The following is an 18736-nucleotide window of genomic DNA, read 5'->3' on the forward strand; positions in this document are numbered from 1 at the left end:
CAGGTCTTGCCAAGGATGTTTGTGTTGTGGAAGGTTAAGGTAGCCTTTTGACATTAAGCTAAACAGAAATCTAAATCAAATCTGACTGGCAGAAAGAAAAAGATCGGACTGTTTCGTGTTTGACATAATGAAGTGACAATTTTCATAACAGAAAAGATCTAATTTAAATTAACCAATTTAATAACATCTATGATGCAAGATATCAAAGTCTTTGTTTCCGCATTCTGTTCCACCCTGGCCAAGAAACAATGCCCTCACAACTTCCACTTCTCTAGAAATATGGACTACATCTGTGGAATAAAGGAAGATTTGCCAAATAAACAAGAAGCATTTAGAGCAGAATGCATGTTGTGATCCAAGGGTTCCTTCCTAGATCTACACACACAAGAGAAACTGCTTCTAACTCTGCACTTTCATTCTTGTTCAGGACTTCTACTACAGCTGAAAACAAGCAGCTTAAGTGAAGGCAAAATGGGAACCCGAGAATTTATAATCCTAACATTTTATCTTGAAGATAATTGTATACAAGTTTAGTGCATGTAATTAAATATTGTTATTCTTGATGCATATATAAACCGCTTGTTTTCCTTTTCTAAGCATCTTCTTTCTTTAATTAAGTACCTTTTTTTAGCAGCAGTGAACAAAGTGATTTACTCAAGGTCAGCCAGTGAGTGCTAGAAATGAGCCTGAATATTGAGTCACTCTGAAGACTCACCCAGCAGAACATCCTTCTTTCCACAAGATATTTTCATTTCCAAAGGTACTACTTCATTTGCGTCATCAGTACTTTTTACACGATTCAGAAAGATGTGTCAAGCAGCCTCAATTCTAAGAAACGAGCCAAGGGCCGGGGGGGGGGGGGAAGTAGATTAAAAAGAAGTAAAACAAAACACCTTTTCCAGAAAAGGTTGCTCCTGAAGCAGAAGCCTTGGAAAGGCTAGATGTTCATTATAGATAAAAGAAGATTAGTTGTCTATGCCTTGCTTCCATTAAAACAGTTATGTTCTGAATATGCACTATTCCTTCAAGGGGCAAGGAGAGAAGTCAAAGTCTTCGGAAACCCAGTGTAAAAAACGGAACAGGAACTTTTGGCCATCTGAAAGGCCTTAAAATGAAGGAAAAGGACAAGTGAGAAGCAAAAAAAGACCTGGGCTGAAGGGCTGAATGACTAAAGAGCGGGAACTTTCATCTTCAGAGCAGCAATTCCCAGGGCTCTTTAAAGAACTGAAAAGTACCCGATCTTTGTTCAGCAGGGTGGGCAAAGAAGTTTCAGAGATCTACATGGGACTGGTAACTAGCAAACAGCCATGCAACCTTCACAAAATGCTGTTGAGTAGATTACAGCTTTAATCTCAGTTTCACAGGCTGCAGGTTTCAGATCTTCCACTAACAACAGGAGCACTCCCTAGATTCATGTTCATTACTTGTATTCTGTCAGATGTTGTAGGAATTGCTATTAGGATTTATCAGCATTCATTGTCCCCATTTTAATTCAATATTACAGTGGTCTTCCCATTTCACATGCAGTAAAATACAGTGTCTTATCCTTTGAGGAAGAGCATCATCCTTTCTCCCAGGGCAAAATTGCATCAGGTAGCCCACTATCAAAAGAAAATCTACTCCTCTTCATTTGTCTCTGAGACCTTATTTAAAATTCTAGTCACTAGACAGCCACATACTTCAGGTAGGAAAACTTATGATACAGCATATTTGACAGTGCCATGTCAGGGCATTTCTGAAACAACCCAAGCATTTTCTGGAACTGTTCCTGCTGGGAAAGAGTAACACCAGACAGTGATTACATTCACTTATGGAAAACACCACTCAAGCTTGTCAGTCTCCAAATTATCATCTCCATCTCTGAGAAAATGAATGACTTCCAAATCTACGCAGCACTGCTGTCGTTTACATAAATTAATGACCAGACCCGTTATTCTGCCCACTGAGCAACTGGTTTTCTATTGAAAACAGAGCAGTCTTCCCTACCTATAATATACAGAAATTTCTGATCTTTTCCATGCTGTTTCTTACTTTTTCTTGCTTGTGGCAGAAAACTAGTGAACTTCGTATAGAAGTGAGAGGAATAAGGGGGAGAGGGGATGATTATAGCAGCTGAAGAACCCAAGAGCCTCTGTGAAGAGAGAAGCAGAGCAGAGCTGTAGCCAGATGAATACAATTCAGGCCCCAGGGAGAAGGTGTGGTTCTCAGTTTTGAACAAGAAAAAATGGAAAATTCCACCATGTGTCAGCTATTACTCCTGGAAGGAGAACTATTTGAGAATCCTATCCAAATTTCATGTAACAGCAGATCTGCTGAGAAGGAGTTTAGCTCAGAGGTAAGGCACCAGGGTCACAGTCTAATTCCCACACACAAGTGGTTCTGTCTAGAAACTGCAAAGGATACAACACTTATTTTAAGAGATCTCAGCCACAGAGACAAAAAATTCTTCTTAAATGTAAAGAGTGTTTGAAGAAAGATTTTCCCTCTGCAAAGACAATAAAAGCATGAAGTGGAAAAAAGGAAGAGATACAGAGCCTCATCAAATTTATTCTACCACACCACCACTGTGACTCTTGGCATATGTTAGCAATGAACTAGTACTGAAAAAGCGATAGCAGGTACCAGAAGTGGCCCACAAGAATAGCAAAATCCACACAAGAGGCCCAAGAAAATAAGATTAATTTTCATGACTCAATGCTAGTCAGATTTGGGAACAGCAACATATTTGAGAAAAGTCAGCATCAAAGGCTTTGCTTAATAGGGCAGAAACAAAGTCACAAGCCTCACATATCAAGAGCAGCAGTTTACGTTTTGAATCCTGTCTCTGATCCCAATTGCTTGATTTTCATTTCAGCACATACCCATCCCTGCTCAACCTTAAGATGAGGGCAGCAGACTCACCTTTCACACAGGAGATGCTTACAGCTTTGGTGTGCTGCTGCTGCTAAAGCAGCTAGAAGATACAAAGCTTACAGGCATATCATTTTCAGTACAGACCTGGGCCACGTCTCCCAGAAAGCTCCAGCTACTCTGTGAGTTCAAGAAAATGAAAACAGCTGGCTGTGCTGGCTGGATAACAACACACACAGTCACTGTGTTGCTGGATTGGTAGGAAGCTGCTGCTAGAAGCTGCTGCAGAATCCAGCCTGTTACTAAATTGTTGTATAGGCAATGGCACCTGCAGAATGCTGTCACCAAAACAAGTTCGTAGTCCAAGCCATACTTAAAATGCAGGATTGGAACAGAAAACTCTGTCCTCCCTTCTCCTGCTCAAGTTATAAAAAGCAATGGTTTTGTTTGTACTTTAATCAGCAGTTTTTGCCATTCTTGGAGAACAGAGGATGGGGGAAAAGAGACTGCCAAGTGACAACAGAGACTTCCAAAGGAACTCTGCAGGGAAATCTTCTGCCAAGTCAGCTCTTTGTTTCCAGCCCTGATGCAGAGAACCATGCATTTGCAAACAGATTGGTTTGCATTGCTGAGAAAGAATGACAGGGCCTGCCCTGCAAGGGAGGACACAAGGAAGGTTTCTTGAGTTCTGACTGACCTGTACAGAGGGCTCCAGTTTCTTGAGCTCCAAGTCGCATGCAGGGTTATTTCACCACAGTATGTGAAAAACAGCAAGGCCATTAGTGCATGAAGAACCTCCAAAGAGCCAACACTGCAGTGTGTGTCCCTTCCTCGTGCCCTTCTGCAAACCAGATTCTGCCTTGTTCCCCAAGGACAGCACTGGTACCCAGGCAAAAAAAACCTGACTGTGCATAAATGTAAGCTCTATGCAAAAGGGTAACTTTAATGGAATATTATTAAGCAATGTATGGAGGAAACATCTTTCCAACTACCTTTTCCCCATGAAAGAGCTGGTGCCAGTCATAGGTGCTTGTTCAGCTCCTATAATAAACAGTGCAAATATACTTTGAAATTATAAACTGAACAACAAACAGAAAGGAGAAGACTGAAAGCATGCAGCTCCATGATGTATTCAAATGCTGGTAGCCAGCAACACTTCCCAGTTCCCTGCCCATTCCCTGGTCCCATGTCCAAGCAAGAGGAATTTGGCTGGTGTGGAGGAAGTTTTTGTGTCAGAGCGACACCAGGACCTGCCTCAACCAGTTCTCCACATTCTGAACAACTCATGTTCCTCCTGTGGGAGGTGCCTACCCAACTGGCAAGTATATCGTGTCATCACCTCAAGAACCTACTGTCTCTTGATACCATGACTGCCAGAGGAACACATACAGGCAGAGGAAATGCATGACGAGCCATTGCACAACAGCAATAGTTGTCCACATCACATGAAGGATGCATTTTGCTCTGCCCTATTCATAAATATTAGACAAAGAAAACTATCCACTGCAAAACCACTGATGATTAGTGATGAGCATGGAGGCTTGTGTTCAGCACACTACAGCAGTCATTTTGTAAAACAAGGGCATCTTACCCACATGCCCTCTAAGTCTGCAGCACAAACATTCGAAGATGAGGAAGACAAGTTTTCCCTCCTATATTAAATTCAGCTAGGTTAGCTGTGGATAAAATCTCACTTACAGACAACACAACTGAACAGCGAGCAGGGAACATGCCAGTTCCTATGAAGTGAAATTAGGACAGTCATATTACAAGGAAAAGACAGTCATATTACAAGGAAAAGTGAGCCCTTGGAAATAAGATCTGTGAAATTTTGTCTCATATCACGTTTCTACTGCACATATTCCTGCCCTTTTAACTCAGAGCTGCCATGCAGCAGAGGCTAACCTGAACAAATATCAACTACAGAGACATCACAACTCCTGGAATACATTTGGTGCCTCTGGCTGCCTGGGGAAAAGCAGCCTGACTGGAAACAAGCAAGCACTTTCAATTTCATAACAGAAGATCTAGAGTAAAAACTGGTTGCTGTTAGAAGTGGCACTCAAAAAAAATTCTGCACTTACTGCCTCAGTGTTACATGTGAGTGTAAAGATCATTTAGCTCATTTCAGAATCCAAGGGCTAAACTGCACCACTCCTGGTACAGGAGATACCCTGTAAAGGTTACGCTTTCCTACTCATATGAAGTTATAGGTGAGACCAAGCTGAGTTACTGAGTTGCTCAGCTGCTGTCCTCAAAAGCTGTCTTGCCACTCTGACTCTGGCAGAGCTGTGCAGGTGGAATTAAGGGGGACATTGGTGTTTGGATTTGAACTGCAGTTGTCAGTCTTAACACTGGTAACAGATCTGTGATTGTGGCCTGGCCGCTCACTCCTTGCTTTGTCAGTTCTGAGGCAAGCTAGAGAGCTTGCCTCTAGCTCTAGAGACTAGAGAGCTGTGAGACCTCTAGAGACTAGAGAGCTGTGAGCACACACTTGTGGTCACTATGAGAGACTGGCAGGCTCTGTTGTTGCAAAGTCCCGTTCCCCAGGAAATATGCCATTCTGAAGTTTTGCCTGAGACAGCAGCACTGGGTCACAGCACTAACGCCATCCCAGACATCTATGCTCTGAGATAACGCCCATCTCCCTCAGCAACGCAGTCACACCAGAACCCCTCACCAGCACTATGTGGACCTTCTAACATGCTGTCTGCATACAAACCTTCAATGAAGTCAGAGGCTGTGTATACGCGGTGTTTTGCATTGCCATCCCTCTCTGGATTGTTCAAACTCCCAACAGCTAACTCGATCACCTCTATCAACTCATCTCGCTTATCTTTCCTTACAGGTTTCTCTTCTGGGTGCCGTGTCAGCCCTGTCTCCAGTTGGTACACCTTCTGCAGGGTAAAGCTCTCAAAGGGCACGGCCGCATACTCTGTGGACAGCTTAACACCGCTGTGCACCTCTGCTTTGTCTATTTGGGAGCGGAGAAAAGCCAACAGGTTAGCTTGGGCCTTCTCCGGGTTACTGTGGTCAAGTCGAATGTCCAAGGGGTCTGGGTGCTGGTCCTGCAAATTCTTAAGCTGCTTGCTCCTGCCCTGGAGCTCAGCCTTCAGCTGGGCAATTTGTTTCTTCAAGCTGACGATGTAGTTGCGGTGTTGCTCTTCTTGCTCTTGCAGAATAGCTTCATATCCCTCCTTTGCAGTTGGACTGTGTACCCTGGGCAAGGCAAGCTGCTGGTTGTCACCCTTGGGTGTGCAAGCCAACATATAAACAATAGATACGGAGCAACAGGCCACCACCAGCAGGCCTGCAAGTCGGGGGAGAAATAAAATAAATCCTCGTCGGAGCATCATCTCTCAAAAACCAGAGTCTAACCCCACACATGCAACAGTTCTTATGTCCATGCAGTGCCACAGAGGCCCCTGGACTTGGGCTACTCTTACATGGATGCATGTATGTGCAGGAACTGGCTTGTCAGCTCTCTTAAAGCACGTGCTCTGTCTCTACATTGGGCTCGCTCTCGTGTTTACCCAGCACAACCGAAAGACAAGCTGCGAAGCAGACAGGACACCTCCCGATCCTCATGGCAACACCTACGCTGCTGCAATGTGATCATCTGGTGGCTGATGAAGCCTGAGGACCTGAAAGACAAATGACAAGGACAGTCATTCAGGCATATTAGAATTTGGTCATTCAGTCCCGACTATTGAGAGTGTTCTAAGAATCCACCTCTTTTCTCAACTGCTCTGGCAGATCTCAAAGTTGTGAAGCACTTGTGCTAAGAACCAAAAGGTGCCGAGACCTTCACATGAGGAATCCTGTATGCATGCATTTAATTTTAATAACATCACTTGTTCCGGCACCAATGAAAAATTAGTCCAGGCCTCAAAGTCTGCCATGCTTTAGAACTATTATGAAGTTGTCATCTGCTACTTTTTTGTAAGATGTTAAGGTCCTCAGTTCATCTGAGCAATAATGGCCCTTCAGGTGTTCTCAGCTCTTGGAGCACTCAGATTTTGAAGGCAGTTAGTCCCACAGCTACTGCATACATTTCAACTTCCAGGCATATTTTCCCAAAACACCATGTAGTCCCATTTGACCATATGAAGCCTAATGTAGAGCAGAAATTTGATAGCCAACTATAAACTGTTATCAAGGCCAATTGCTGTAATTAACATTGTTCGACATGCCCTACCAGATGCTCACATAAATACCAAAGAACGGGAGATAAGATTTTTTAAGGAACTCTTAGACCAAGTCTTGGTCAAAATCAAGGGAAGTTTTGTTTCCACCTAGGAGGCTGTCATTATTGCACACTATGTTCTCATTATAAGGACCTCTTCCATTTCTCATAACATTATAAAAAGTCTTGTGCAGTACCACTGTATTTTCCACATATGCTCTCTGCCCAGGAGCGAAGACCATAGAGGAGGTTTGGGAAAGCTGGCTTAAATAAGTTTTAAAAGAAGAGAAGTTTAAATTGTGAACCTTGTCTTTTTTAGTAAGACTTCCACAAGTACATGTAGAAACAGGAAAGAAAAAAATAGATGACTGAACATTGATATGACTGAACATTGTTCTTTTTGTAAGCTACATTAAAACAATTGTGCTGAGAACACTGCCAGTGGGATTTTCAAAATCTCTCAGTTTTGGCCCGAATCCATGCTGATGCAAGGAAGTTCACTGTTTACATAGGTGACAGTAGTCTTAGGCCTAGGCTGAGCAACATCCTAGATTACACTCTGATTCTGCATTGTTAGACTCAAACACAATCAGATTAACCCCCTGATGCTCTCCCCTGGGACACATGCATGACATTATGACACTGCTTTTGACAACAGAGATTCATAGTCCGTTTAGTCATACATCCTTCCTGGCAAACCCTTAAATAAAACCAATTTCTCTAAGAATAAGAGTTTCAGAGTCACTTTCAGTTATTTCTACTCTTGAAGCAAAGCCTTTTGCAAGACTTTTTATCAACTGTTACGTGACTTCCCTCCCCCATGTCTTGATTGAGTACTATACAGCAGTTATGAAGAAGTGTTTCTGATCTTTGAACTGTTATCAATATTTTATCAGTCTGCAGAGCTTCTAGGAAAAAAAAAGATTTTTAGAGTAGGAATTGAGGGAGCTAGAGTGAGCTATAGAAATAGTACTGTATTTTTCAAAAAGTAATGTTGAATGGCTATTACAGTATTTTTTAGGATTGTCCAGAAAATGTCATCATTTTCAGAGGAAGAATTGTTGATGCTGAAGAAAATATTCACGCAGCAGGGAAAAGGATAGGATGAAGTTGGCGCCCTTACCTTTTTGCTGTGATCTTCTCTTTAGAACATCTTGGTCTGCTACAGTTACTTCTCAGCTTGCCACAACCATCTCCTGTTTATCTCCTCCTTATGCCCTTCCCAGAAAATGCGTGTACTATAAAAAGCACTGCCAACCTCAGAACACGTCTTCATTGCTTTCACATTTGCCAGCTGCCTACATCTTCAGTCTGCCTCCTGTGTGGTGAAAGGCTGCAGTGGAGACGCTTCCTATGGACGCAGTATAAAAGCTGGCCTCCTGTAATGTAAAGGACCTTGTCAGAGCAGGGAAAATTAATTTGGGCATTTCTAACTCTACAACAGACGTAGCTAGAAGACTGCAAGAAGGTAGTGTGCAGTGAGACAGGGTCAGGAAGTGGTAAGATGTAGTACATAAAACACTGCTGTGTGTGTATGCTTCACTTCACACAATTAGTCCATTGACTGAATTGGCAGAAGCTGAACATCACTGAAAGGATTAGTTGTGCTAACATGGTATAAACTGAAATTACATCTCAATGGCTTAGATAAACACACAATCTCATTTCTATAAGCAGTAAGAGATTCAAGTTTTGGGTAGAGAGCTCTTCAAACGTTGACCTTAAAATATATGTGTGTTTATATAGGTAAGTTCACTAAAACACATTGGTTCTCTCTTCAGCATACTCTTTTCTATCCAGTTTTCTGGTCTGTAATCGCACCAATCAAGAATGCATCTTCAGGACAGTAAATTAACAGAGCTACTTTGTCTTACAAACCACCATTCTCATAACAAGAAATTCAGGCCGTGGGGATTTCCACCTTCTTTATTTTTACCATCACAGCTGGAAGTATCCTAATGACAAGCACTCGTTACTTGCTCTCTGTTGCTGTATCTGTCTTATTAAATCGTACTGATGGCTTCAGTGGCATTGCCTTACGGTGACTGACATTTAAATATACAGCTGTTACTGTACTACTGTCTCAGGGGCACACTCATGAAAGCAGTCCCAACCCATGTCAGTGCCAAATAAAGCAGATTTCTTTAAGTCAACACTGAAGGCGGTCATAGCGAAGGCATCTCAGCTGCACAGACAGTACTAGAAATCCAGAGATGGTAACTCCTCCTAACAACCGTTGTGTTGATTCCACCAGACCTACACAGTTTCACACCAGCTGAGAGCGCCTGAGATGAAGGGGAGACAAACTGAAATGTCATTTTTTTCCAGGAACTGACAAAACCACCTCTGTATTTCACAGCAGTGAGCTGCATCAAGTAGCATTAGTCTGTTTGCAAAGAGAAGCTGTAATGAATACACAGTAGTTAGTCAGATAGCTGAGGAAAAGGACATTAATTCTAAAAAAGCCTCTGTCTGCAACAAAATCTTAAACATCAGCTCGACCTGTTGGCCCAGCCAGAGGTCAGCCCAGCTCACAGAGGTGCTTTTCACTTGTTTTCAGTGAGTCTGGGCCCAAAAATCATCTACATACAGAAACAAGTTCTGTCATCACTGTAAGAAGTGGATAAATGGCGCTGCACAGTGGAGGGAGCTGCATCATAGAGAGTTGCAGAACTTAAGAAAGCTGGTTGTTTTGAAATTTTGGATGGTACACACCCATCACTGTTACTCATCAGGATCTGGATTTTTAATGGACGGTAGAGATAACAGGAAATTTATCTCTGCACAGAAAAGACAATGTATTTCAAGCCTGCAGTTTTGACCCCCGAAAGCCAAACTGAGTATTTGTGCAGAAGGGACTCAAGGCAAGGTAGCTCTGTATACACATCTCCCCTTTGAGCTCTACCTTCTCCTTGTTCTTCATGTTGAGGACAGAAATTAATGGCAAAAGAACAGTCACACTTCCAGAGGCAGCCATCTCTCAGCATATAGCATGGACAATGCCAAATAATTCCACATTTTCAAGTACTTTCTGTCACAGCTTCCTATTGCAGGTATAAGTCAGACTAGCAACTACCATTTTAGCTCAAAAAACTTTTTAAAATTCCTTTTCTTTTTTTTTTTTTTTTAATAGAGGCAGTGAATGACAGAAGCTTCAATTAGTTTTCCTGTAGGTGTTTGAAAGATCTTTGCTGAACAGTAGGACACATCGCAAAGAGATTTCACTAGAATCAGATTAATCTCCAAAATGAGCTGCAGGGAGGAGGAAACAGATGTTTTACCCAGTCTTGAAGTGCTTTCCTAAAAAAAAAAAAATACATTCTGCAGCCCCTTGGCATTTGCCTTGAACTTTTTAATTACAAGGACTGTGCATAGCACTGCAGACAAATTAGTCTTCTTGAAATGTTAGGGATAAGACTTTTCCCCCTTAGCCCCTCCAGAGAATTTCAAGCCACTCAGCAGAATGGAACATGTCCAACAAGGGATTAAAATCTAGTCTCATGCAAGTGTTTAAGGCGTTCATAGAAGGAATGGAAAAAGAAGTTCTTTCTCCTTAATGCCAAATCATGATTGTTCAACTACTTCTCAGCCCAGTTCACCTGCCCAGGGTTGAATTAAACAAAAGGCTGAATAAAAAAAAGAACCTGAATGATAAACTGACTGGGTTCACTTTCATAGCCATCCGTACTATCCTCTGTTAAAAACCACACCACTGTTCCCTCTCAGGCACTCACACACCTCTAACAAACCACTTAAAATTCTAACACCTGGTTTGCAATTGATAAAGGAAGACTATTTGAAACAGAAACAAACGTTTGTTAAGAAATAGTATCCAGAATCAAAATGCTAAATAGTAATACCTGAAGAGAGTAGGCATCTTACTGTAAACATCTTAATTTCCAAATCTTTGATTCCAGAGTCATCTTCAACAGAAAATCATACTTGCATTGCCACATGTAGTCTCAAAAAGTCTCAGTATCTAACCCTGCCCACAGAAAGACGATTTCACTGTTCCCCTCTGTAATTAACAATTACAATCTGATCATCTTGCAAACAGGTTGCAATGACTATCAAAAGCAGTCTTAAACAAAACCAGAAACCATCAAAAGCATCCACGTTCCTGGAAATACTATGTTTCCTTCTCGCGAGGGAACTGAGAAGTGCCTGGGTTTACGTTCAAGATCCTGTTAGGTTTCTCACTCTAAAAGTTACAAAAACAATGCAGAAGTTATAACTTCTCCCTTTGTTAGTACTCTGGACCTCAGTACTGTGAATTGAATTGGTTCCCTCAATGTTATCTGTGAAAGACTTGGCAGTTTTCCACAGATCGATAACCAGCACTTGCAGGAGTCTGTATTAGGAATACTATTTTTTACAGGAGACACTCATATTTCCACCCTACAACCACAACCTACACCACCCCTCCCTGCTAAACACACTGACTTGTAGGTGTATAAACCCACACATCCTAAGTGCAATTGTTAATTGCAGGTACTATAGGACATCTCCAAAAGCCTGGAAGTTTCCACGACTCTATTTATCCTACAGCAGGCAGTGTGACAGACGCATGCCTTGTCAAGGTCCAAGAGAAAATGCAGAGAAGAGATGACAAGCGTACACTGCTGCTTCAAAGATGCTGTGACTCACAAAGTCTGCCTTCATGTTACCGCAGGAAAGAAACAATGATGCTTTTCTCTAAAGGACCATTTCTCATTAGCAAGCTCTGACCTCAAGTTTAGAAATCAGTTGCTCCTAAAGTGTTTTGAACTTTGCTAAAATGGAGATGAAAAATATGTATTTCAGCTGACCCAGAGTTCAGCTTTGTCTTTTAAGAGCAAATTAACAAACCACCATGCTTGCCAGCCCTAAAAATTAATGGTTGGGCTGGACAGCTGAGACATCCAGCTTAGCTGGAAGGCTGTTACCATCTGACCTTCAATTTAATTTCATTTAGGTAAGTGCCATCTCAGTTTTGTAGATGTGTCAAAGAAGAGCATTTTACTCCAACCACGTGATGCTGCAACAGTCTTATACAACCTCAAGAATAACAGCACACTAAATGAGAATGGCTTCTTCTTGCAGGAAACTAGCAAACAAAACAAGGACAAGCTACAGGCATGGAACACATGGAACACACTACCCTAATTTACTTCATTTTAAGATCTAATTCAACAACTGCTCTCCATATACAGGGCTTCCAGAAAGAATAAACCAACACCAAGCTATAACCAGCTTCCAAAATGGCTCAGAGTCAGCATAATAAGACAGTATTTTCTGATTAAAACAAATAGTAGGACAAATTTTGCTTATCTATTTAAGTCTGGACCTAGAAAAGATGCTGTTTCTTCACTTCGAAATGTTTATACACACACACACTCAGGAATGCACACTACAGGAATGAACAGTCATTCCTTCCAAGAATAAAGACGACAGCAGTCTTCCATTATTTAAAGGAGGCCTGCAGGAAAGCTGGGGAGAGACTTTTTATCAGGGAGTGAGTGTAGTGATAGGACCAAGGGTAATGGTTTTACGCTGAAAGCAGTAGATTTAGATTAGATATTAGGAGGAAATTTTTCACCGTGAGGGTGGTGAAGCATGGGCACAGGTTGCCCAGGGAAGTCATGGATGGCCCATTCCTGGAGGTGTTCAAGACCAGGCTGAATAAGGCTTTGAGCAACCTGATCCAGTGGGAGGTGTCCCTGCCCATGGCAGGGGAGTTGGAACTGGATGATCTTTAAGGTCTCTTCCAACTCAAACCATTCTATGAGTCTATGTCGCTACCTTACAAGGGCTTTGATAGATAAGGGACCTTAAGTCACTGTCACTGTACTTTATCACCAGACAGGTTTTCTTAAAGCAATGGACTTTCAGCTGTTCAGATGGCTCCTTGGATACTGTGTTCTGTTCTGGGCCCCTCACCACAAGAAGGATGTTGAGGCTCTGGAGCGAGTCCAGAGAAGAGCAACGATGCTGCTAAAGGGGCTGGAGAACAGGCCTTATGAGGAATGGCTGACAGAGCTGGGATTGTTTAGCCTGGAGGAGGCTGAGGGGAGACCTCATTGCTCTCTATAACTACCTGAAAGGAGGTTGTAGAGAGGAGGGAACTGGCCTCTTCTTCCAAGTGACAGGGGACAGGACAAGAGGAGATGGCCTCAAGCTACGCCAGGGGAGGTTTAGGCTGGACATTAGGAAAAAAAATTTCACAGAAAGGGTCATTGGGCACTGGAACAGGCTGCCCAGGGAGGTGGTTGAGTCACCTTCCCTGGAGGTGTTTAAGGCACGGGTGGACGAGGTGCTGAGGGGCATGGTTTAGTGTTTGATAGGAATGGTTGGACTCGATGATCCGGTGGGTCTCTTCCAACCTGGTTATTCTATGATTCTATGATTCTAATCCTTATATAGCCCTGACTAGGCAGTCCTAGGTAAATACTGTAACACACATAAGCTGCTTTCCACTTTGCACCTCAGCCTACCTAGATTTTCCTGTTTCTGAACACAACTTAGTTGTGCATGTTTGTACATTTTCATCAGTGGATAAGTGAATCTCCTGCTTAATTAGATACATGCTAAATCCTTCACTGATGAAGTCCTTGTAAGGTAACCACATAGAATCATAGACTCATAGAATGGTTTGTGTTGGAAGGGACCTTAAAGCCCATCCAGTTCCAACCTGCTTGCCATAGGCAGCAACACCTTCCACTGGATTGGGTTGCTCAGAGCTTCATCCAACCTGGCCTCGAACACCTTCAGGGATGGGGCACCCATGACTTCTCCAGGCAACCTGTTCCAGTGCCTCACCACTTCACTGTAAAAAATTTCCTCCTAATATCTAATCTGAATCTACCCTCTTTCAACTTAAAACTGTTACCCTTGGTCCTATCACTACACTCCCTGATAAAAAGCCTCTCCCCAGCTTTCCTGTAGGCTCCCTTTAAGTAGTGGAAGGCTGCTATAAGGTGTCCCCAGAGTCTTCTCTTCTCTAGGCTGAAGAAGACCAACTCTCTCAGCCTGTCCTCATACGGGAGGTGCTCCAGCCCTCTGATCATCTTCACAGCCCTCCTCTGGACTCACTTGAACAAATCCATGTCATTCCTGTGCTGAGGACTACAGAACTGAATGCATAACTCCAGGTAGAATCACTTCACTCAGCTTGTTGGTCACACTTCTTTAGAAGCAGCCCAGGATACGGTTGGTTTTCTGGGCTGCAAGTGCACTTTGGGGGCTCATGTTGAGCTTCTCATCCACCAACACACCCAAGTCCTTCTCTGCAGAGCTACTCCCAATCCATTCTCCACCCAGCCAGTATTTTTCCTTGGGATTGCCCTGACCCAGGTGCAGGACCTTGTACTTGGCCTTGTTGAACTTCATAAGGCTCACACAGGCCCAACTCCCAGGTCTGCCCAGGTCCGCCCAGGTCCCTCTGGATGGCATCCCCTCCCTCCAGCGTATCCATCACACTGCACAGCTTGGTATCATCGGCAAACTGGCTGAGGGTGCCCTCAATCCCACTGTCCATGTCTCCAACAAAGATGTTAAAAAACACTGGTCCCAGTACCAACCCCTGAGGAACACTACTCGTCACTGGTCTCCACTTGGACATCGAGTCATTGACCTCAACTCTTTTGAGTGCAACCATCCAGTCAACTCCTTATCCACTGAGCGGTGCATCCATCAAATCTGTTTCTCCAATTTAAAGACAAGAATGTCATAAGGGACAGTGTCAAATGCTTTGCACAAGTCCAGGTCGATTATGTCAGTTACTCTTCCCTTTTCCACTAGTGCTGTGGCCTGAATGTAGAAGGCCACCAAATCTGTTAGACACGATTTGCCCTTAGTGAAGCCATGCTGGCTGTCAACAATCACCTTCTTCTTTTCCATGTGTCTCAGCAAAGTTTCCAGGAGGATCTGCACAATGATCATGCCTAGCACAGAGGTGAGACTGACTAGCTTGCAGTTCCCCAGGTCTTCCTTTTTTAAAAAACAGAGTTATGTTTCCCCTTTTCCAGTCAGTAGGAACTTCACAACTACCATCTTATAGTTTCAACATGTCTGACCAACCCAGTCTGAGCTGGGGATTCCCTCCTCCTCTCCTTGCCAGAAATGCCTTGGTACAGCTAGAATTCCCTGTACCAGGCTAGATAGTGGACTTGAACTTCATTAACTCCAGCAGAGTTGATAGAAGAGAGTTTCCTCCCTCCTGAGTCCAGTGTGTGGGAACTGAGGAGAGACACCTGTCTAATATTACATTCTCATGGTAATGCAGAGCCCTAAATTTTGTGCCCCCTGTACTCCAAATAAAATTTGCTGGGTTGTAAGCATCAAAACAGTGCTTCAAATAAAACATCTAGAAGTAAAGGAGACAAGAGAAAAAAACATCTTGGTAGACAAGGTATAAAGGGTTTGGTATGTTATCTAGGCTAAGCAAGAATTATCACGATCAGGACCAATATTGCTGACCGAGACTATTATTCAGCTGCAGTTTACCTTACAAAAGAAAATCAAGTTTCAGACTACAAACAAATAACTGCACCTGCTTCAGTATTGAGATAGGCTGCCCAAGCACGTCACAGAGCTCCAAAACTTGCAGCTTTAACAGCTCTCATAGCTCAGGTACCAGCCCCCAGGCTGCTGATCTGTATTTTCCTATCAGTTGGCCAGTACTGATCCACAGGAAGGGGCCAGCCCCCTGACTCAGCCTTTTCCTTCCTCCAGCTTAGCGCTTACTGTGAAACAACACCCGCCACAGAGTCCCATTTAGTGAATTACCACTGCTTTGATACGTGGTTTCAGTCAAAGACTTAGCATGTCCTTGATTTGTCAGAAAAGAGACTCCCAGTAATTCTTTGAAACGCTTTTTTTAGTTGTGCCAGTAAAACATTTTTTTCTTTTTTCAGAAAAAGGCTCCAAATATATTTTTCATTCATTTTATTTGAAGCTCACATAATATTTGAATCTCATTGACTTTATCTCCACCACTAAACTAGCCAATTCTTCATTATAGGAACTGGAAAAGATAAATCACAGCAAAATCTCTGTTAAAAAGATCCAGGCAGGGGGGAAACGAAAGGAGGGCTTTCTATGTTTGATATTGTATAGTCTATTTACTTGACCACTAAATTCTTCTTCCAAAAAGGAATTAAAAAAAAAACAAACCACAAACAAAAAAAACCCCGAAGACAACCAAAAATAAAGAACTACCTTGCAAAACACAGCTATTTAAAAAGTTTTACTTACGTCAAAATTGGTTTCAACAGAATGAAGGTGTTTGTCTTTCTATGATACTCTATCACATAAATAAACTTATGTTTTAATAGAATATTTCAATAGATTGAAAATGTCTACTATGTTTTAACTTAACAAATCACAATGCTTCAACTTGCCACTCATGTCAGGTTTTGTGGGTTCTTTTGAAAATGCCAGAATGCATACAGGCCCACAGAAAACATCGCTTTTGGTCAAATGGCTATAATAAAAAATATTTTTTAATTTTATGACTAACATCATCACATTTCTATATCTTCTAGTTCAGTAATCCAAGTCATATTTCCAACTGTTAATGAGACACCTGCTCAAAGTTACTTTGGTTTCTAAGATTTGATCTCTGATCCTGAAATCATGTTCAAAATGGGATCTGTGCTTTCAATTTCTTTATAAAATACCTCAATTCAATCAAGTAGTCTGATGTACTAATTTACAGCTGTCTGATATACTAACTTACAATCATAAAAATAATTTAAGTTCTCATTCATCATCAAGAAATTTCAGTTCCCTCATTGAACTTTGTTGGTGTCTGGGATTAAATATGTAGTTTATTATGGAGATTCTAATTGCAGTTATTGCATAGCTGTCAATAGCTCTTAAAAAAACAGCCACTCGGCTAGAAACATGTTTAATGTTAGCAGTTCACACAAGAAGTATCCTGGTTTCCTAACAGAGACATGATTGATGACATAAGTAAAGACAGTTTCCCTTGCCAGTAAAAGCTACCTTTTCTTTCCCTCTTTTGTTACACAGGAGAAGTACACCCTGCAGTCATGTCAGCATTTCCTGAATGGTTCCAAAGAGCCTATTTCTTAAAACAACAACTTCAGGCTTCATTCAGAAGCAGAGCACACTTCATGCAAAGTTATGAAATAACAAAATGAACTTACACTACAACTTTTTTTTTTTTTTTTCACACTGCACAACAGAGGTACCTGGCTTTGTTTGATTTAACAAGTCATGTATCAAAGTTGATACAAATCCAACTTGTTTTTTTAAAGGATAGTTCATCTTTCTAAGAAAAATTTCTTGAAACTAGGTGCATTTATATAGCTTTTCAGAAAACAGGAATAGAACAAAAAAGAAGTATAATTTTCATAACCTACCAGAATATTTGAAGAAGAGAGATCTCCTTATGAGACAAAGCTTCAGGCTAGTGAGTCTTTGTTTCTGTTCACATGGAAACCTGCCTGCAAATGATAGTATTATTTTTTAATTTAACAAAGATTGGTTAGATTGTGTGCTGGCATAGCTACGCGAGCTAATGAAATAAAAAGAAGAAATTGCTGCTGTGCCTTTGAAGATTTCTCCCTTCCCCTCCTTGTAACACCGTTTTCTGCAGAATATTAAAATCATACCATTTTCAATGAGAACCCATGGCAGTTCAAGTCAGAGGAAGTTATTCCTAGTCCCAAACCAATGTCCCCTAGTCTGCCTGTTTTCTAACCTGTGAAAAGGAAATCTGGCTGTTTTCTTTAGTCTCTTACAAGCATACATTGACTTCTTAAAAAGGTTACTGTAAACATGAGATGTGTTCTGGGTTATAGGTCTCAGGATTTAAAGTCCTTATACTGACAACCAATTACTCCTTTTGATTTCATTGTTAGTAAGATGTAACACTCAGCTGAGAAGTAGATATCAATACAGATTCTGCAATCTCACATATCGGAGATGGAAATCCTGTCACACTAATGAAATACATGAAGGATTCCATATAAACTGGGGAGACCTATATTTCTTTTATCATTACACCTCCACCAGTTTCTTTGTATATATTGCTCTGTTATCACAGAATTAGTTCAAAAAGGGCCATTAGAAACACCCACAAAATGTCTCACTACAAGTATCTCAATGGTCCCTAGAAGAACAATGTTTCTCCTATTAATGGGAAAGCACCTTTTCCTAACTGCAGTCAGCAGAGAAGAGAAAGAATATAATGAAAACCAGATGTTCTTGACCTCCCCTTCAGTTTTATACACCTGTTTCTGCATTATCCCAGATATTCTACCTCAAAAGGTATAGCTGACTCAAAACATAAGACATATGAGAATCAGGCACCAATCTGAGTTAATAAGCTGGTTGCTAGTTCAGGAGTCATGCGTTATCATCCATCATCATAGGTCTAAAACCAGCAATCCTGTGAGAGCCCATTAAGCAAATTGTTGCATATGAACATAAAAGTAATCTGTGGATGAAAGAAAACGATGGTGAGAATATATTGCAAACAGACGGTTAAACAAAAAAAGCCGTTTTGTCCCAACTTTGAATAGGAAATATTGCTGTCTTCATTATCAGTATTGTCAGAGACAATTGCTCCACATGATGTCTCACTGCATTGCTTTCAGAATAGCCAGGCTCCCAGGCAGTGGCGCCTGCTCCAGATGAAAGCTACACAGACTCCTAGGGCTCTTTGAGCACTCTTTAGGTCTTCTTTCTACC

At 41.8% G+C, this 18736-nt stretch overlaps 1 protein-coding gene across 3 annotated transcripts in view; it reads right to left on the reverse strand.

The window, feature by feature from the left end:
• CSGALNACT1 (chondroitin sulfate N-acetylgalactosaminyltransferase 1) overlaps positions 1-18736 on the reverse strand; it is a 44405-nt gene that overhangs the window by 9972 nt on the left and 15697 nt on the right. For 2 of the 3 annotated variants that reach the window (XM_069855484.1, XM_069855482.1), the window contains exons 4-5: positions 8160-8415; positions 5573-6494 (exon numbers count right to left, since the gene is read on the reverse strand). In XM_069855484.1, the coding sequence (XP_069711585.1) occupies positions 5573-6206 (634 nt within the window). In that variant the 5' untranslated portion in view covers positions 6207-6494; positions 8160-8415. Of the gene's footprint in view, positions 1-5572; positions 6495-8159; positions 8416-17403; positions 17488-18736 lie in introns of all 3 variants that reach the window. The other variant, XM_069855483.1, reaches the window with a different exon arrangement.

This window comes from Phaenicophaeus curvirostris, chromosome 4, assembly GCF_032191515.1.
Source record: "Phaenicophaeus curvirostris isolate KB17595 chromosome 4, BPBGC_Pcur_1.0, whole genome shotgun sequence".
Classification (NCBI taxonomy): Eukaryota; Metazoa; Chordata; class Aves; order Cuculiformes; family Cuculidae; genus Phaenicophaeus; species Phaenicophaeus curvirostris.